Source organism: Erythrolamprus reginae, chromosome 4 (genome assembly GCF_031021105.1).
Source record: "Erythrolamprus reginae isolate rEryReg1 chromosome 4, rEryReg1.hap1, whole genome shotgun sequence".
Classification (NCBI taxonomy): Eukaryota; Metazoa; Chordata; class Lepidosauria; order Squamata; family Dipsadidae; genus Erythrolamprus; species Erythrolamprus reginae.
The window spans coordinates 35,525,867-35,547,056 of NC_091953.1; the positions used below are offsets into that span (position 1 = coordinate 35,525,867).

At 39.8% G+C, this 21,190-nt stretch overlaps 2 protein-coding genes across 2 annotated transcripts in view; one reads left to right on the forward strand and one right to left on the reverse strand.

The window, feature by feature from the left end:
- The window catches only part of NME7 (NME/NM23 family member 7), a 73,174-nt gene extending 71,524 nt beyond the window's left edge, over positions 1-1,650 (forward strand). The window contains exon 12 of the mRNA XM_070750040.1: positions 1,379-1,650. Coding sequence (XP_070606141.1) covers positions 1,379-1,411 — 33 coding nt within the window. The 3' untranslated portion in view covers positions 1,412-1,650. The remainder of the gene's footprint in view (positions 1-1,378) is intronic.
- ATP1B1 (ATPase Na+/K+ transporting subunit beta 1) overlaps positions 1,455-21,190 on the reverse strand; it is a 38,375-nt gene continuing 18,639 nt past the window's right edge. Inside the window, exons 3-6 of the mRNA XM_070750042.1 lie at positions 9,158-9,310; positions 8,499-8,683; positions 5,858-5,938; positions 1,455-3,070 (exon numbers count right to left, since the gene is read on the reverse strand). Of these exons, the coding sequence (XP_070606143.1) occupies positions 2,804-3,070; positions 5,858-5,938; positions 8,499-8,683; positions 9,158-9,310 (686 nt within the window). The 3' untranslated portion in view covers positions 1,455-2,803. The remainder of the gene's footprint in view (positions 3,071-5,857; positions 5,939-8,498; positions 8,684-9,157; positions 9,311-21,190) is intronic.

The following is a 21,190-nucleotide window of genomic DNA, read 5'->3' on the forward strand; positions in this document are numbered from 1 at the left end:
TGATGCTCTTTGTCTTTCATTGTCAGTTAAAGATTCCCTACAGCAAATCATGCCCCACTCTACAACATCCTCAATTACCTTTTTTGCATTACTTTTTGCATGATTTATGCAAAGTTCACATCCCTGTTGTAGTCATCTATGTCGCAGTGCTACATAGCAGTTGGATATCAGAACTATGAAAGATAATACATTGGGGAAAGTGTGTTATTTTTTATTTCATGCAATAGAGCATCTGCCCTGACCTGCTATTTAACTATGGGTAGAATGCTCAGAGAGTACAGTACAAGAATATGAGGAGTTACTGTGATTCTTCATGTGGTCATCCTATACAGTGGTACCTCTACTTAAGAACTTAATTTGTTCCGTGACCAGGTTCTTAAGTAGAAAAGTTTGTAAGTAGAAGCAATTTTTCCCATAAGAATCAATGTAAAAGCAAATAATGCATGAAAAAACTTGTTAGGAAAGAAATAAAAGCTCGGAATTTGGGGAGGAGGAGGAGGAGGAGGAAGAAGAAGTGGAGGAGGACAGTCGCTGCCGAAGGAAGAAGGTGAGGTGAGGGGAATTAAAAAAAATCCAAAACTTTTAAGGCTTAAAAAAAAAGAGGGACTCTGAGGTGGCGAGGAGGAGCATGGGTTTCCCCCTGGGTTTCTCTCTGGCACAGTGTATGGGAGACAGCCTCGCGCCGGATGTATGGGAGGTGCTCCCATACACCCGGCGCGAGGCTGTCTCCCATACACTGCACCAGAGAGAAACCCAGGGGGAATGGTAAGAAACTGGCCGGGCCTTTGTGCCACTCTCAAATTTCCTGGGAAATTTTTCCGTGCTTGGGTTCTTAAGTAAAAAATGATTCTTAGGAAGAGGTAAAAAAATCTTGAATACCCAGTTCTTATCTAGAAAAGTTCTTAAGTAGAGGCATTCTTAGGTAGAGGTACCACTGTATTTACACAATCCTGCTCCGTTCTAAGTTAATCTCATACAGTGTTGAGGCAGCTTTGAAAAGTCTGGGATTATTGGACAAATAGGGATTTTTTCCATAATCACATGCATTAACTCTGTGTTTGCTTCCAGGTTCTTAAAAATTCTGATGTGGCCCTGGACTACCCACATGTACATTTTAGCATGAAATGTGAAGCCATATGTACTAAACTTTTAAAAAATAATCTATGTATTTCTTCAAGACTATTATGAATCAAAGCCATAAATTCCATGGTGTTCAAGTAGAACCTGTGATGGGTTTCAGCCAATGCTTCCTATTCATTTCCTGCCCCCAAGAAAACTTAGAAAGGGATGGATAGAATGACAGCTTGCTAGAACCAAATTATGATTCTGTCAATATGTTGCATGCTCCACAATGACCTTGTTTTGGTTTCTTTTGCAGGTGCAATACTTTTTCAGTATCTTAGACAGCTAACAGAACATTGTGAAGTAAAACTGCTTACAAAAAACAAACTGCAGAATGGGAAATGTATGTTTATTCATTTATTGTCCAGTGTTTAAACCTGAATGAAATACAAGGCCCACAAGAGCACTGAACTCCTGACTGTTACATATATTAGAACATAGAGTTTTGCACTTTAGACAACATTTAACACCAATTGATGGGATAACTGCATTGCTTCTCAAAGTTCAAAATAAAGATTTATTTTCAGACATGTGGCTTTGGTTTATTTTTATACATTACACCTTTTTCTTGCAGAAAAAAAAATTGTACAACTGCATAAATATAAAATTCTTCCACCATGAAAATGGTTAAACATTCAATAAAGACAGCACCCCAGCATGTGATGCTTCTCACAGGAAAAGGAGAGAATATACAAAGCAAAATAATTAATCCTATCACTATTGAAATCGATAGGCTGACATAGGTTTCACATACAATTTTAAAAAATAGGATGAAAGAGAAAGAAAAAGACATCAATTGCTACAAAGCACAGTACATAATCACTTACTCTCCATAGCTTTGTTTCAAAGTTAAAATATTTTTTTCCCTGCCACCACACTCAATTTAGTAACTACTGAGGAATAGAGGTTGGGGAAGGCTTCATGGAGTGCTATTGAATAATCACAGATGGGCCTTTACCCTTTCAAAACAAAAGAGCCAGTTTGATGAAATTAAGGTGTTGATTTAGAAATCGGGACTGCGAGTTCTAGTTCCACTTTAGGCATGAAAAACAGGAAGGGTGACTTTGGGGCAGTCACACACTCTACCCAATTCATATCATAGGGGTGATGTTATGGGGAAAATAGGAGCAAGGGGTTTTAGGTATGTTTGCTGCCTTGAGTTTTACATGGAAAAAAAAAGGCAGGATTAAAAAAATCTTTAAAAAATGAAAAAAAGTACTGTGCCAGTTTTAATCCCACTGAGTATTTACACCTTGTGCAGCAAATCTGTGCTCACAGAAAGTAGAAAACAGTACAATAATACATGGCTTGAAAAATGACCAGAATAATGCACCTAAAGTACTGTACACTAAATAAAATTCACATGGCAGCAATACTTAGGGGGCAGAAACACTGCTTACTACAAGTCAGTTATGGAATCATAATTTACAGTAGAAATGGGCGTATCCCAAGGCTCAATTCTGTTTTTCATCATTTACAATAGAATAAATATCTTTTTTTCACTATTGCTACACTTTTAGGTTTACATTCTAATCTATCTTAAATGCAGAAAGCTAGTGTAAAGCATATAGATTATGTGTAGGTCCCATATGTATGAGTTTTGTTCAAGACTAGTAGTTTTGTCTCTCTTTATACTTTTTAAATGGCTAAGAGGAAAAAAGAAAAAGCAAACTGCTTTTGATCAGCTGCTTTTCATATCAATTTTCATATCAAAACGTCCCTGGAAACGATCCTTGTCACTGTAGTCAATATTTTGACCATAGGCCTTGCACTCGATACGCAGCTCCATATCGGTAGTCAGATTAGTGAACTGTACTGCTACAAGGGGTTGAAGGTATTTTGGCTGAATGAGCTTGCCGTAATATGGGTAGTACTGCAGAGGAAAGCCGCCAAAGCCATTGAAACCATAGTATTCCACAGCGCCAATTTTGTTCAACTCCTCTTCTCTCTGAAGCGAGAAATGAAACATATTTTTTGAAAAGCTTCTTTCCTGACCTGTGCTCCACTTTGACCTTTTCTCTAGCAGAGTACACATCCAATTATGCATTTTTCCCTTCCCTTTAGTGAGTTGTGATAATTAAAATAGTCATGTCTTCCATCAACCTTAATATATACAATGTTCCCTCGATTTTCGCGGGTTCGAACTTCGCGAAAAGTCTATACCACGGTTTTTCAAAAATATTAATTAAAAAAATACTTCGCGGTTTTTTCCCCCTATACCACCCGATGAGGTCATATGTCATCGCCAAACTTTCGTCTGCCTTTAATAAAAAAAAGTTAAAATAAACTTTAATAAATAAACATGGTGAGTAATAATCTGAATGGTTGCTAAGGGAATGGGAAATTGCAATTTAGGGGTTTAAAGTGTTAAGGGAAGGCTTGTGATACTGTTCATAGCCAAAAATAGTGTATTTACTTCCGCATCTCTACTTTGTGGAACGCATCCCCCGCGAAAAGTGAGGGAACACTGTAGTTCCATGATTCAGTGTTTGAATTCCTAGAATTTTATATTCTTTTCACATATTACAATAACATGGATGACACAAAAAAGCGAGAAGCATCTACCCACATAACAGAATGTCTATCTGAAACTAATATGTAAAGATTCCCTACTGTTCCAGATTTTTTTAGACTAACAATGAGCATAAATCAGTATAGCCACAATCAGTATAGATCGTAAAACATGAGTTCCCAAGGCACCATAGCTGGTTTCCAATAAGGCTATTAAATCTAGAATGAATAGTCATAAAATATTAGTTTTTGATTGTGCACATATAGCCCTAACAAATTATACTCCTTAGTACCTACACTCTTGTTATTTGTAGAATTCTGGCATACTGGCTAGGAGATGAAATTCAAAGTAGATAAAGAAAAGGCCAGTTTATGCAGAAATTGAATTGAGTACTGTGGCTAGTCATAGAACCAAAAGTAAGAACATAAGTCTCATGATGGTGAACCTATGGCATGCACACTAAGCCCTCTCAGCTCTCTGGTGTTTCTTTCGTGAGCTGCTGTTTCTATGCAAACAACGAAATAGAAGCTCATGAAAGAAAAAGATCTTACATCTTGCTGCACTGCCGGTGTTGGGATATCCCGCCTCCCACCGGACACCTTGTCTTTGAGTCTGCTGTGCATGTATGCATGTCTCTGCATGCACACATTCACACATGTTGGTGCATGCACACATTCAAGCATGTCCGCACATGTGCATGTCCACATTTATGCATGCCAGAATGTGCACATATTTGCACATATCCACACGTGCATGTTTGCATGTGTGCATGCACTTTTCAGTTTGGGCATGCACGCACGCACAGTTTGGGCACTTGGTGTCTAAAAGGTTTGCCATCATTGACCTAGTCCTTCTCTCCATGTATTCAGTGAATGTGAATGTGTCATCAGAACATAGGTTATTTTCAACATTATTGAAGAAATATGCAGAATAAATATTTCCAAAACTAGCAATCATTAACTAAATGAAATTTCCAGCTTCATGGGCAATAAATAGATCTCTAAAATGGGAATTGGGGGGGGGGGATGTTGCTTTTACTCTGTCTGTATCTTTCAACTTCAAAACCATTCAAATTCAAAACATTGTGCATACTGCTGTATGTAAGCACGGGAAGAAACTACTAGATAAATCAAAGCTTAAACTGCCATCCAGCTTTCTTGGCTACCTATAAGCTTCTAGGAAACCTAGAAGTACACCATGTTGGCAACAGCTCTCTCTTGGTATTTTTCCCAGAATTTTCATTGGAAAGGTAAAATCTAATATTGGAAGTTATAGATAACCATTCTTATCATAGGCATTTTAACATAGATTTGCCACAGAGAAATCAGGAGACTGGTAGATTTTAAATTCAGTTAGCTTTCTCATCCTACAAAAGGAATTCATAACAAGACTGAATTCTCTGGTTTCACTCTCCAAAAGGGAGAGCGCAAAGAAGCAACTAGCAATGTCTTAAAGCAGTTGTATCTTCTCTCAAGATAACACTGATCTTTTACGTTACTGTAGAAAAGTATTACTTTTGATCTTCTATGGACTGAAGCACCTGAGCTCTACGAGCCCCTGACAAATATTATTCATAAAAGATTTCATGCTGTTTGGTAGATGTTTTCAGCCACTGCCTTGGAAATTCACCTAGGTCTATAATCTGCCGACAGCACTTTTCCCCATTCTTTTTTACATGTTGAAGTGCCAACCGAGTTTATAAATGTGGGCAGACTGCCAAGCATCCAAATGTTTATTGGGGCACTGCATTGGCTGTAACTTTAAGGAACAATCATAACTAGCAATAAAAACAAATGGTAGCTGAGCCAAGGCTACCTATATACCAACCCAGAGACCGTATTCCTCATATCTGTTGCCAGAAAATGTCTTTCTATGGCCTCTATAGCTTAGATGGTACATCCAAAGGAGAACCTTTTAGAAGCAAATCCGTATGGTTACATCTTAAATGGGTTGCATTCCACTCCTGTATGATAATCACTATAAAGCCTCTAAAGACTAATGTGAAGGCAATAGTTATTTCTAGCTCAATTCCATCTGAAGAAAGTTTCCATAGCTAAGAATGAGAATTTGATATGCCTAAGGCACAAGCCAGGAGTCACCACAGCCTTTTAGCACTAATAACAGATATGATTCCAATGCCTGATCAAAGTTAGCAGCAGTATTTGAACTACCAGGGCAGATCCTACAGACAGCCCATTTCATTAACAAGATTAACTGTTTTACCTTAGCAGTGCAATGAATGGGAATGATATTGGGATTATATTTTGCCAGAAGCTCTTGTGGGATGGAATCATTTTGTGGAATCTGAAGAAAAGAAACACATTTCAAGGACGTTTTAACAAATTTCCAAGTTGCTGCTAATAAAACAACTCCTATATCCAATATATTTATTTCCCATGTACTGTATTATATAGAAACATAGAAACATAAAAGACTGACAGCAGAAAAAGACCTCATGGTCCATCTAGTCTGCCCTTATACTATTTTCTGTATTTTATCTTAGGATGGATATATGTTTATCCCAGGCATGTTTAAATTCAGTTACTGTGGATTTATCTGCCACGTCTGCTGGAAGTTTGTTCCAAGGATCTACTACTCTTTCAGTAAAATAATATTTTCTCACGTTGCTTTTGATCTTTCACCCAACTAATTTCAGATTGTGTCCCCTTGTTCTTGTGTTCACTTTCCTATTAAAAACACTTCCCTCCTGGACCTTATTTAACCCTTTAACATATTTAAATGTTTCGATCATGTCCCCCCTTTTTCTTCTGTCCTCCAGACTATACAGATTGAGTTCATTAAGTCTTTCCTGATACGTTTTATGCTTAAGACCTTCCACCATTCTTGTAGCCCCTCTTTGGACCCGTTCAATTTTGTCAATATCCTCTATAAGCAGTTGTGTAACTAACAGTTTGGAAAGGAAGCTGCTAAGGGAAGAGAAAGAATGAGAAGGAAAGGAAATAAATCTAATGAGGTGGGAGAAAGATACATAACATTTATCTATGCATTTGCTGCTTCCTCATCAGTGCTATTCTTTGCCCAAACCTACACAGGTAGCTCTAACTTCTATCACAAAAATGCAGTAGGAGGGCATTTGGAAAAGCAGAAATCAAATGATGTTTTTAGCTGAAACAACCCAGCTGTTGGGCTTCAAGGTTTAGTGACCATGGTTTATACATCAGATTTTCTGATCTTTCAATAGTACCGTTGATGGCATCTTCAGAGGCCAGGTGATCTGTGTAGTCAATGAAATATCAGGAGACCTGTTGTCTAAACCATTGACATTAAATCCAAATATTGCCCTACAAATATATATATTTATGTATGTATGTATGTAACATATTTTGCTGATAATGAAAAGGAAGGGAGACTATTATAGATCTATTTCAGGCTTATTTGCCTTCATCAGGTAGCCACACCCTTAATGGGATTTGAACCTGGGGCTTTGCCTTGTAAGGCAGAGGCCTTAAACTCTAGGCTACAAGATCATCTCCTGCATCAACTTGTACCAGGGAAGGGTTATGTGTGATTTTTTTTTTTTTGTCAAGTCACCCTGGTATATGGAAGGAGCATCACAGCTTCCTTTTTGCCTCTCGGCCCCAATGTCTATAGATGGATGGATGGATGGATGGATGGATGGATGGATGGATGGATGGATGGATGGATGGATGGATGGATAGATAGATAGATAGATAGATAGATAGATAGATAGATAGATAGATAGGACGGATGGACGGACGGACGGACAGGACAGACAGATATGTTTCCATAGATTTTCACAGTTTGAGGTATGTAGACGTTGGCATATTCAGGTCTTTTCTCATGTAAGATTGATAGAATCTTGGTGACGTTTCGACAAGGTCCCACTTGTCATCTTCAGGCTGGTGCTTTTGACATGGTGCTCGGCCAAGCTTTGTTTGCCCAAGCACAAAGCCAAAAGCACCAGCCTGAAGATGACGAGTGGGACTTCAGCGAAACGTCGCAAAGATTCTATCAATCTTACATGGTAAAAGACTCGAATATGCCAAGACAGACTTACCTACCTACCTACCTACATACATACGAATGTGTGTGTGTATATGTGTGTATGTGTGTATATATGTGTGTGTGTGTGTGTGTGTGTGTATATATATGTCACATGTTTTTTTGCTGAATTTGAAAATTAAGGGAGACTAGGATAGATCTATTTTGGCCTTATTTTGGCCTCATCAGCTAGCCCTACCCACTGGGACTTGAACCTGCAACCTTTGCCTTGTAAGGCAGAGAACTATCCTCTAGGCTACAGTATCCAATCCCATATATATATTTGGATTACAATTTTAATCACCTCATGCAAAACATTCTGTAGCATATAATATAGTATAATAAAAATAATAGACGAAGGCTACATTTAAATCCATTCCGGTGTCTTTACATGGCTTTAGAATGAAATCAATTATTCCTTCTCAAAATGTGCTGATTTTGTTCAAACTGAGTATTAGAACATATATTTGCATTACAGCACATATTAAAATTTGTAAAAATATCAAATAAGACTATAGGTGCAGTTATTGCCAGAGGTATTTCTTTTTTGTTCAAGAGATTGATCCGTGAAAATATTGTACAGCATAACCACAATTTTATTTATCAAGATTTCCAACTTCTTCAAGGATTCAAGCCGCTCCGAGTTCTCAGAGAGGGATGGTATATAAATCCAATCAATCAATCAATGTATTAATTATTGCTTTGCTGGATGACCATTAGATGAACAGTTTTCAGTTGGGAGAAAGAAACAAGCTTATCTAAGCTGAGATACACTATTTTCCTATGAAATCATGTTGCCTACATTTCTCTCACATCTTATAAAAAGAAAATTAATACTTGCCTTGGGTGTGTAACCCAGGATTCTGTTGAGTTTGATGATGACACATGGTTTGCCTTCCTCATAACCGTAATTAGTATCAGTTATGCCAGAGCAATTTCCCAGCCAACTGCGAAAGAACTTGCAAGATGGCATGGCACCTAGAGAGCCATCAAAAGGTCCTCTCTCTTTGGGAGGAGAAGGTTCATCTGATGGTGTGGATTAGGGGAGAAAGAAGGTGATGTCAATAATTCCTATGTACATTGTAGTCAATACCATATTTTTAAAAAATTAAAAAAATTAGGAGTAACTGATTTCCTCCTATTTTATTTTTGATCAGAATAACATTTTAATACCCATTTTAAAGTTTTGCATATCTATCAAATGGTACAGGGTCATTTTTGCCAGTGATTGCATCTCAACACACACCAATAGCAGAGCATATAACGCTACTGATCGTACATTTCTTTTAGTCTGAGTTAATTTAAAAAATGCTTGCACATAGAAATAAGCAGCTTGAAGGCTATAGGAACCTTATCTTTTTACAAAGAAGCTTCTTCAAGGACACTGTTGGGATATTAGATCTACAAAAGACTTCTATGACCATCAACAAACTTTCAGATTGATCAAGCAAAAAAAAACACCACCCCAAAATATATGCAAATGAAATAACTTCTACTCACTGCCACAATTCTCAAAATTGACCTCTTGCTGATTAGCATCGTCATAGGTCTTTAAGAATTTTTCAATTTGGTCCACATATGGCTTGTATGTGCTTGGATCAGAAGGTTTGAAAGAAATCTCCATTTTAAGGACTTGGGGAACATTTGACAATCCTGGAAAGAAAAGGAAAATAGCTGTTAATTTACAGAAAGAGAAGGTAACTAATAGGACTTGTGGCAATGAAGCATTTCCAAGAACAGGAGAGAAAGATGAAAACTATACTCTAACACAGGGGTCCCCAAACTTTTTACACAGGGGGTCAGTTCACTGTCCCTCGGACTGTTGGAGGGCCGGACTATAAAAAAAACCTATGAACAGATTCCTATGCACACTGCACATACCTTATTTCTTTCTCTCTCACTCTCTCTTGCTTTATCTCTCTCTCTCTCTTGCTTTCTTTCTCTCTCTCTCATGCTCTCTCTCTTGCTCTCTCTGTCTCTTTCTCACTCTCTCTCTTGCTATCTCTCTTCCTCCCTCCCTGTCTCTCTCCCTCTCTTTCTCCCCCTTCCTTCCTTCCTCCCTCGCTTCCCTCCCTCCTTCCTTCCTCTCCACTTCTCTTTTCCTCGCTTTCCCCCTTCTCTTTCCTTTTTCTTTCTTTCTTTCTCTCCACTTCTCTCACTCTCTTTTCCCTCTTTCACCCTCCCTCTTCTCTCCCCGCGGAGGACTCACCTGACAAGCCTCCACCCTCCGACCCCGGACTCCCATTCAATCCCCATTCAGAAAACGGGAGCTAGAAACTCAAAGAGGAGGAGGAGGAGGCAGGTGTGTGCGTGTATGTGTGTGTGTGTGTTGTGCCCAGGTCGGCTTTCGGCAAGCCTTACTTTACCTCGGGTGAGATGAGATTGAGGGGGACATTCTCACTGCTTTTCTAGTGCGGCCTTGGAAAAGACCCGCGGGCCAGATAAATGGCCTCAGCGGGCCGCATGTGGTCCCCGGGCCGTAGTTTGGGGACCGCTGCTCTAACAACTGACTGATAACCAGCAATCCATGAAGATCCACAGTCTTTAAATCTACTTCTTCCTTAGCAAAACGGCCTTTTTGTTCCTAGCCACAAAAGTCCTTACATAGAGATTCTGGCCACATAATCTGTGATTCAGGAATATGTGTCATATTTCATATTTATATGAAAGGACATTTTGAAAAAGCACTGTGCAGGTAATCCTTGATTTACAAGTTTGTTTAGTGACCATTCAAAGTTACGACAGCACTGAAAAATGTGACTTAAGACTGTTTTTTCATATTTACGACCTTTGCAGCATTCCCAGGATGTGATCATGTGATCAAAATTCAGATGCTTGGCAACTGGTTCATATTTATGACCTTTAATGTGTCTGACCTTCTGACAAGCAAAGGTAATGGGGAAACCAGATTCATTTAACAACCAGGTTACTAACCTATCAACCACAGTGATTCGCTTAACAACTGTGGCATGGAAAGTCATAAAATGGGGCGGAACTCACTTAACAAGAAACTCACTTAACAAGAAGCTCACTTAACAATGGTGATCCCATGACTGCAGTAGCTGGATATAAATACTCCCCCAGTTGCAAAGCACCGTTACACAATTACATCACTATATGAATACAGTGTTCCTTCGATTTTCGCGGGTTCAAACTTCGCGAAAAGTCTATACCACGGTTTTTCAAAAATATTAATTAAAAAATACTTCATGGGTTTTTTCCCTATACCATGGTTTTTCCCGCCCGATGACATCATATGTCATTGCCAAACTTTTGTTTGCCTTTAATAAATATTTTTCTTAAGAAATTTAATAAATGAACAGGGTGAGTAATAATCTAAATGGTTGCTAAGGGAATGGGAAATTGCAATTTAGGGGTTTAAAGTGCTAAGGGAAGGCTTGTGATACTGTTCATAGCCAAAAATAGTGTATTTACTTCCGCATCTCTACTTCGCGGAAATTCGACTTTCGCGGGCGGTCTCGGAACGCATCCCCCGCGAAAATCGAGGGAACACTGTACTACAACTATGATAATGCAAGAACAAGTTGTAAATGTACTTTCTTAGCACCATCATAACTTCAAACAGGACAGCCCTTAAGCAAGGACTACCTGTACCATGCTACACGTACTGCAAGAAATCATCTGAATTATAAGACTGTTCGCTGAGGTATCTTCTACAATATAACTGTAAATAGTGTTGTAGTTCAAATTATAATCCAGTCGATCAAAATAAAACTGGAAGGGACCTTGGAGATCTTGGCCAACCCCCTATTCAAACGGAAGACGCTATTCCATTTCCCAGAAGTAGCTGTCCAGTCTTTTCTTAAAAACCTCCTTTAACGAAGCCCCTACAACTTCTGAAGGCAAGCTGTCCCACTGGTTAATTGTTCTCACTGTTAGGAAGTTTCTCCTTAATTCCAGGTTGCTTCTCTCCTTGATTAGTTTCCATCCATTGTTTTTTTGTCTTGCCTTCTGGTAGTTTGGAAAATAAACCCCCTCTTCTTTATGGCAGCCCTTCAAATACTGGGATACTGCTATAATGTCACCCTTAGTCCTCCTTTTCTCTAGACTCCATACCCAATACTTTCATAACCCTTTATCTCCAGGTCCTTAATCACCTTAGTTGCTCTTCTTTGCATTGCATTTTTTCCAAAAGTCTCAACATCTTTTTTTCCAATGTAGTGACCAAAAATGGAGGCAGTATTCCAGGTGTGGTCTTACTGAGGAGCTATAACATTCTAGTTTCCAAATATATTTTACAGACTGGTGAAACGTTAGCATATTACTGACTTTTCACATTTTCCCCAGTTTCAGATACTCAGTTAGTGCCAATAATTTACTCATCCAGTCAGCATTTTCTACCGTCCAAAGCTTCAGATGGATGTTGGGAGAAGTCAAACCAACTATGAATTTCAAGTTTCTCAACTTCTTAGATTTATGTCTGCATTGCTCTGTTTCCACATCAGCCTCAATCACACAATAAAGCATATCTTAATTTTATACACATTCCCCTCAAACATTTAGTTTTATATAAAGGAATGCAAAATATGCCTGCTTTAATGTGTTTTAGCAAAACCTAAGGTAGAAGCAGTGCTTTAAAAGTGGCTTCCTACACTACGGATTTTTAATTCAATCCTAGGGACTTCCAGTAAAATGATTTAAGTTTAATACCATAATGACTGTCCTCTAATCCTGCTGATATTGTGCAAAAGCCAATGACATCTCAGTTCCCAGCATTTCAATGCATTCAGTGCATAGCTCCCATCCTATCTCAGGCAGATCTCTGTCTATCCAACTGGCAATGAAAGCTCTTTTGAACTGAAATTTCAGCATATAGGAAAAAAGCTACATTTTGCTCTGGCTACATTTTCTTGCATATTAATGGCTAACATTGGAACATCATCTTTCGTCTGTGGCGAGGAGGGCGTTTGCCCAGGTTCGCCTGGTGCACCAGTTGCGGCCCTACTTGGACAGGGAGTCATTGCTCACAGTCGCTCATGCCCTCATCACCTCGAGGTTCGATTACTGCAATGCTCTCTACATGGGGCTACCTTTGAAAAGTGTTAGGAAACTTCAGATCGTGCAGAATGCGGCCGCGAGAGCTATTGTAGGGCTTCCCAGATTCGCCCACGTATCTACAATACTCCGTGGTCTGCACTGGCTGCCGATCAGTTTCCGGTCACAATTCAAAGTGTTGGTAATGACCTTTAAAGCCCTACATGGCATTGGACCAGAATACCTCCGGAACTGCCTTCTATTGCATGAATCCCATCGACCGGTTAGATCCCACAGAATTGGCCTTCTCCGGGTCCCGTCAACCAAACAATGTCGTTTGGCAGGCCCCAGGGGAAGAGCCTTCTCTGTGGCGGCCCTGGCCTCTGGAACCAACTCCCCCCGGAGATTAGAACGGCCCCCACCCTCCTTGTCTTTCGCAAGTTACTCAAGACCCACCTGTATCGCCAGGCATGGGGGAACTAAGACATCTCCCCCAGGCTTTTTATATTTCATGTTTGGTATGTATGTGCTGTATGGTTTTTAATTGTTGGGGGTTGTATATATTTTTTATTATTAGATTTATCCCATTGTTACACTGTTTCTTATTACTGTTGTGAGCCGCCCCGAGTCTTCGGAGAGGGGCGGCATACAAATCTAATTAATAATAATAATAATAATAATAATAATAATAATAATAATAATAATTTCTTTGCAAGTGGAGAAAGGAGCAGAGGATGATCTGTCCCTTGCTACTGGCATAGTGGCTGGCTCTGAATTACGTTTTTGCAAAGGAACTGATTTTGGGTTCCAGCTAGGAGGGCACCTGATGCAACTCGGTTTTGCATGACATGTACATGCAAACCGGTGACCAATGGAAGCACTGGGATAACTGGGGGAGAGTGGGAGGTTGAAATTAGGAGGCCTCATCTTTACACTTGGATTGTTTTGGATGCTAGCCAGATGCAAATTCAATATTGTTTGTGCAGTGAAGTCAATTCCCTATATACTCTATATTGTTTAGGACAGTGTTTCCCAACCTTGGCAACTTGAAGATATTAGGACTTCAACTCCCAGAATTCCCCAGCCAGCAAATGCTGGCTGAGGAATTCTGGGAGTTGAAGTCCAGATATCTTCAAGTTGCCAAGGTTGGGAAACACTGGTCTAGGACACCCAGCTTCCATTTAAGAAGGAGAAAAGCACCATATTTTGGGTTCCATCCAGGGATTAATTTATCTTGCACACACTTTTTTACACTTGTCTTATTCCTCATGGGTTGGACTACAACTCCCATTAGTCCCATAGCTAGAGATTACATTGTATATGCAGTTGGACAACCCCAATGAAATATCCATCCAGAGATATTTCCGTACCAGATTTCGCAATGCCTGCAAAAATGGCAGTTTCTAATGTACTAGAATTTTTTTAAAAAAAAAATGTTCAAGAACATATTCAGAGACATATCTGCCATGAAAGCATCCCTTGTTGGACAATATAGCACAGTGGAACATCACCAGCTGATCACAGTAAAAAAAATTTTTTCATGAATTACTTTATCGTAATGTGTATGGCATAAAATGTTTTATAAAATTTGCCAAATTTTAATTCCATAAGAGCCATGGGTTATGGATTTTGCATGCATTCCGTAAGACAGCCCACAGTCCTATGGTACATCATTTCACACAGTTAAAGATTAGCGAAATCAGAGTTTTAATGACTAATAGGTAGGTAGGAGGTACATAGACAGACGGACATAAATGGCAGAGATATAGATAGGCATGGTATGAGAGTGCTTGATATTCTCTTTTTTTTAGTCAGAAATGCACTAAATGCAGTTTTAGCTACTTTAACTAAATCTGTATTTATTGCATGAAGAAAAGACAAATCAACCCAGGTCACTGTGTTTCTTCATATTACTAAAACTGTTGTCACGACCTTTGACTGAGTGAAACGGTAACAAATTTTAAGGCAACAAATTCTGAACCAAGGTACTTCAAAGGGACTACCTTAACAGAATGTGTCAAAATCCTAGACCTATCACTCCCAAGGGAATGAAATTTGGGGAAATTCTGGCTGCTTCAGTGCTACTGATTATTGTTGGGTTGGTGCTGTAGTCATTGTAGTCAATCTTCGTTTTCAATATTTGGTGACAGTTTCCCAGGCAGTCTCACAATCCCTCTCCCGCCTAGCACTTATTTGCCTGCTGAAAAAGGAAGGAAAGCCACTTATTTTCCTGCTGGAAAAGGAAAGGAGCCACTTATTTTCCTGCTGGAAAAGGTAGGGAAGCCACTTATTTTCCTGCTGGAAAAGGAAGGGAGCCACTTATTTTCCTGCTGGAAAAGGAAGGGAGCCACTTATTTTCCTGCTGGAAAAGGAAAGGAGCCACTTATTTGCCTGCTGGAAAAGGAAGGGAGCCACTTATTTGCCTGCTGGAAAAGGAAGGGAGCCACTTATTTGCCTGCTGGAAAAGGAAAGGAGCCACTTATTTGCCTGCTGGAAAAGGAAGGGAGCCACTTATTTGCCTGCTGGAAAAGGAAGGGAGCCACTTATTTGCCTGCTGGAAAAGGAAGGGAGCCACTTATTTGCCTGCTGGAAAAGAAAGGGAGCCACTTATTTGCCTGCTGGAAAAGGAAGGGAGCCACTTATTTGCCTGCTGGAAAAGGAAGGGAGCCACTTATTTGCCTGCTGGAAAAGGAAGGGAGCCACTTATTTGCCTGCTGGAAAAGGAAGGGAGCCACTTATTTGCCTGCTGGAAAAGGAAGGGAGCCACTTATTTGCCTGCTGGAAAAGGAAAGGAGCCACTTATTTGCCTGCTGGAAAAGGAAGGGAGCCACTTATTTGCCTGCTGGAAAAGGAAGGGAGCCACTTATTTGCCTGCTGGAAAAGGAAGGGAGCCACTTATTTGCCTGCTGGAAAAGGAAGGGAGCCACTTATTTGCCTGCTGGAAAAGGAAGGGAGCCACTTATTTGCCTTCTGGAAGTGAAAGGGAGCCACTTATTTGCCTGCTGGAAGTGGAAGGGAGCCACTTATTTGCCTGCTGGAAGTGGAAGGGAGCCACTTATTTGCCTGCTGGAAAAGGAAGGGAAAAACAGGGAGGAATGAACCCCACAAATTCTTCCTGGCCTGTGTCACCTATGCACTCCTCTGACCTGTGCTACTCATCCCTCTATCTTCCCTGACTCATGCAGCAAGTTTTACACATCCCAATGCATTCTTTCCAATTTGTGCTTCTCCTCTGCTCCTTCCCTGACCTATGTAGCACCTCTTGAATCTCCCACCTCTTTCTCAACCCACGTCACAGCCTCTTCACTGTCTCTAACCTACAGCCTAATACTATGTCAAGAGTGGAGCGGCTGCCTTTGATGTAAAAATATTCATACTTTGATTCACACATTACAATAAAACTTACATTTTGTTAATAATGAAATGCATTTGAACAAATCGAATGCTTGACTATTAAACGTAGAAGAGCAATCCTGCGTGGCTTCTTTGTCTTATGTGAACTTATACTAAATTTAGCAAATTAATTCTTCATTTCTTACCTTCTGTAAATTTGCATTACATGGCTACGGCTACAAAAACAAACAATCCTTGCTTGGCACTGCTAAAGGGCAAACAAGAATAACTCCTTCCAGCAGTCCTACCCTTCTCTGTAATCATAAGCTAACAATGCAGTATGGGTATGTGGTCAGAAACAGGATGAGAAAGTTACACTAATTCTGAGAAGGAATTGAGGAAATAAATATTGTGACAATAGCTCTTTCAAATCAGTGTGAATCAAATTTATACGCACACCCTGACTGTTCCAAATCGCAAGGCTATTTCAGAGACAAATTAAAAGCACATTGTTACATATTTCTTAACCCTGCTGCTCAGTTCGGGTCGTATGTGACCCAAAGCCAAGTTTGAGTCCCTGTAAAAAAATTTCCCTGCCTATCTAGTTTGAACATTTATGAACATAATGATATGAAAATTGAACTGAAAAAATTGAGGCTTATATTTTTATTTTTTATCAAAAAGCCCCTCCCCCCAGGTTTTCTGAACTTAGTTTCAATTTATACTTTTTTTAGGCTACAAATCTCTAAGGAATATTCCCCCAAAAGTTTTGATATACTGTACTAAATTGAACAATCCTGAACATAAGAAAAATAGAAATGAACTGAAAAAAAAAATGATTCTTATTGGTTTATTTTTTGCCACAAAAGGGCCACCCCCCCCCAGCCTTATAAACCTAAAACAAATCCACAAACACGGGGGGGGGGAGGCACATTTATGTGCAAAATAAACCAATAAGGATTAATTCTTTCAGTTCAATTTTCATTCCATTGTGTGCAGAAATGTTCAAACTTGTTTCCAGGTGAAAAAAGCTTTCAAAAAGACCAAATATAAGTACCTAAAATGATCAATTTGCAGTCCGGGTCAAATAGACCCGGGAACATAAGATTAGGGAGTTTTTTTGAACTGAGCAGCAGTTAAGAGTTGCCTGATTTAGTCCCCAATATGATTGGAGTTGGCATCTTACACAGCGACATGTATAAGGCACACTCTGTGCTTGAAGCAATTAAAGAAAATGTATCAGATAGGGTGGCAGCCAACTGGTCCTACTAACAAAAGACTCATTCTTCTGTCAGGGTGAGACACCCCTAGAAGGCTCTTGTCTAATTTGACAACTTTTCTATGCAAGTTATAGATCCACAGATAATCCCTACATTTTATCTCTGGATTAGAGTACAGTGGTACCTCTACTTAAGAACTTAATTTGTTCCGTAACCAGGTTCTTAAGTAGAAAAGTTTGTAAGTAGAAGCAATTTTTCCCATAGGAATCAATGTAAAAGCAAATAATGTGTGCAAACCCATTAGGAAAGAAATAAAAGGTCAGAATTTGGGTGGGAGGAAGAGGAAGAAGAGCAGGAGGACAGTCGCTGCCAAAGGAAGAAGAAGAGGTGAGGGGAATCAAAAAAATCCTAAACTTTAAGGCTTAAAAGAAAAAAAAACAGGGATTCTGAGGCAGCAAGGAGGAGCACGCCTTTCCTCCGTTTGCTCTGGGCTGCCAAAGCCTCCTTAAGCACCACCGAAAGGCTCCTCTGGCAGCCCAGAAAAGCCTAAGATGGCTGTGATTAAAGGGGGAATGGCAGAAAACTGGCCGGGCCTCCGGGCCGCTCTCAAATTTCCTGGGAATTTTTTCCAGGCTCGGGTTCTCGAGAAGAGGCAAAAACATCTTGAACACCCGGTTCTTATCTAGAAAAGTTCCTTAGCAGAGGCATTCTTAGGTAGAGGTACCACCGTATTTTTCTTCCTAATAGTTTTAAGAACCAAGATTCACAAATGAAACCAAGTGAAAAGTTTTCGATGGATAATTCTATTAATAAATGCAGATAGATGTAGATAGGTCCAGGAGGGAAGTGTTTTTAATAGGAAAGTGAACACAAGAACAAGGGGACACAATCTGAAGTTAGTTGGGGGAAAGATCAAAAGCAACATGAGAAAATATTATTTTACTGAAAGAGTAGTAGATCCTTGGAACAAACTTCCAGCAGACGAGGTAGATAAATCCACAGTAACTGAATTTAAACATGCCTGGGATAAACATATATTCATTGTAAGATAAAATACAGAAAATAGTATAAGGGCAGACTAGATGGACCATGAGGTCTTTTTTTGCCGTCAGACTTCTATGTTTCTATAACTGTAGGAGTAGAATAGATTAGTTGATGAAAATCCTAGGGCAAACCTTTCAGCATTTATTGCAACCAAAGTGCAAGAGTGTAAGGCTTTGGTGGACTCAGGATGCACTAGGCATCTTATGAGTTCTGCTATGGCCACTCAATTAGGCCTCCAATTTAGGAAGTTAACCATCCCATACACTTTGAGCAAATGGCTAGTTCTGTGCTTGGTAACCAGCCAGCAGCACATATAACTGAACAACTTTCCTTATAGATAGGACCCCACCAAGAACAAATCCGTTTTGTCATGGTTCCATGGATACCGAAGCCATAGTTCTTGGTTTGGTGTGGCTAGACAAATGGGGCCTGGCAATTTGGTGGGATGGGGGTTGTAGGCATCTGTGTTTGGTTGTTGAGCCCAATCCACCTCCATATGAACAGTGTGGGGCTAGCTAGACAGTGTGTGATGGGGGAGGGGTATTCCTGCAGTATATGATGATCTCAGGGAAGTGTTTAATGAGAGAGAATGTAATATCCTACCTCCCCACTGTGCAACCGGTTGTGCCATTGAGATCTTTTCTGGAGCAGTACTGCCGAAACCAAATGATTCAATGTATTCAATGATTCCACAGAAGATGGCAGAAATTCAATGATTCCACAGAAGATGGCAGAAATATGTATTCAATGATTCCACAGAAGATGGCAGAAATATGCAAGTGCATTGCTAAGAACCAGAAATGGGGGTTCATACAACTGGCTAGGTCAAAGGTATGTCCCGGAGGCTCTCTGACCTGAAGTTCTACATCAGTGTCATGATGTACAAACAGCCAGCCACTTTAATTGTTTAAAAACCTTAAATTTAGTTAACTGTCAGTTCTAGTGGCCTCAGTTAAAAAAGGATATCGAGGCATACATTTGTAGTTGTATAATATGTACTAAAATGAAGAAAAATATGTTAAAGGGTTAAATATGTTAAAGGGTTAAATAAGGTCCAGGAGGGAAGTGTTTTTAATAGGAAAGTGAACACAAGAACAAGGGGACACAATCTGAAGTTAGTTGGGGGAAAGATCAAAAGCAACGTGAGAAAATATTATTTCACTGAAAGAGTAGTAGATCCTTGGAACAAACTTCCAGCAGACGTGGTTGGTAAATCCACAGTAACTGAATTTAAACATGCCTGGGATAAACATATATTCATCCTAAGATAGAATATAGAAAATAGTATAAGGGCAGACTAGATGGACCAGGAGGTCTTTTTCTGCCGTCAGTCTTCTATGTTTCTAAAAACAGCCAGGCAAACCACCTGGCCTGGCTGTTGTTACAGTCCGTAGCAAATCTAAGTAGACCATGACAGGAGATTGCTATGAATTTTACTATAGACCTCCCTGGCAATCAAAATAACACAGTAATCTGGACCATGGTGGTTCTGTTCTCCAAACAGGCCCATTTCGTTGCCTGTCCCAGCTTACCATCTCCCCGGAAATTAGCCGTCTTATTCCTAAAACTTATATACTGAATACATGGAGTTCCGAGAAGGGTAATTTCAGACAGAGGTATGCAATTCACACCAGGTTCTGGTGGCAATATTCACTTAGGACTGGATCATCACAAAGGTTGATGATCTTCAACCTTTCCACCCTTCCACTAACGGTGCTGCTGAAAGCAATGGTGGAAAAGTATATCCGGTGTTATGTGAAACACCAACAATACAACTGGGCAGACCTGCTAACATTTGCAGTAGTATATAACAATGCTGTCCACAGTAGCACCGAATATATCCCGTTCCACATTGCTATGGAGATTTAATTTGTACCAATCACCAAGTGTCCTCAACCACAGCTTGACAGTGTGGGGGTACAGGAATGGATAGCCAGGATGGAAACGCTATGGGTTAATGTCCAGGAAGTGTTAGAAACAACTAGGCAAAGGTATAAACTGCAAGCCGATAAAAAGAGAAGACCCCAAAACCTTTTTTAGGTAGATCAAAGAGTCTATCTTTCTACAGAATACCTAAAGTTGAAGGCACCCTGTAGAAAATTAGCAACAAAGTTTATTAGTCCATTTCTTATTGTCGAGATAAGAAACCTAGTCAGGGCGCAGTTGAAACTCCTGCTGTTATTAGAGAAAATGCATCCAGTGTTTCATGCTAGTTTAATAAGGCCTGTCCATAGATCCCATTACAGCATGCCAGCCACCTGGCCCAGTAAACGTAAAAGACATGCCACAATATGAAGTTGAGGAGATAAAAATTCCTGTATTTGGTTCTTTGGAAAGGGTACCCATTGGCAGAGGCACCATGAGTCCCATACTCCCATGTCATGACTGATAAATTCATCACCCAGTTTCACCAAAAACATCCTGGAAACCCGGCTGCAATCATATAATCGTGATAGAGGGGCTGCATGTCAGCTCCAGGTTCTTGGAGCTGCCATTTGGGCAGAGGAGAGCATTGTAGAGATTGTAGTTTGCTTTGAGTGATGTCAGGAGAGGGGTGGAGCAGCAGGGTGGGGTAGGCACTAATGTTTAAATAGGTGGCGGAAGCACCAGGGGTTTACTGCTGACAAAGAACTCATTTGGGTGAATGATTGTTGGTGAGTCCCAGGAGCTTGTGATTAAAAGACTTAATTTATAAATCGTTGTCTTTGAGCTTTTCTTCCATCGACTGTCTGGAACCTGACAAACATATCTATTTTAACCCGGATCAAATAAACCACTTTTATATACCTTCCTGTTACTTTAACAATCTTGATCTTTGGTCTCTTCAAAAACCTGTTCGCATAAAATTCTTCGAACCTTTAACAAGTGTCTCTTGTAAATCCAATATAGGAAAGTTATCCAGGTCATTCTTTCACTATTAAGATATCACTTGGCTTCATTT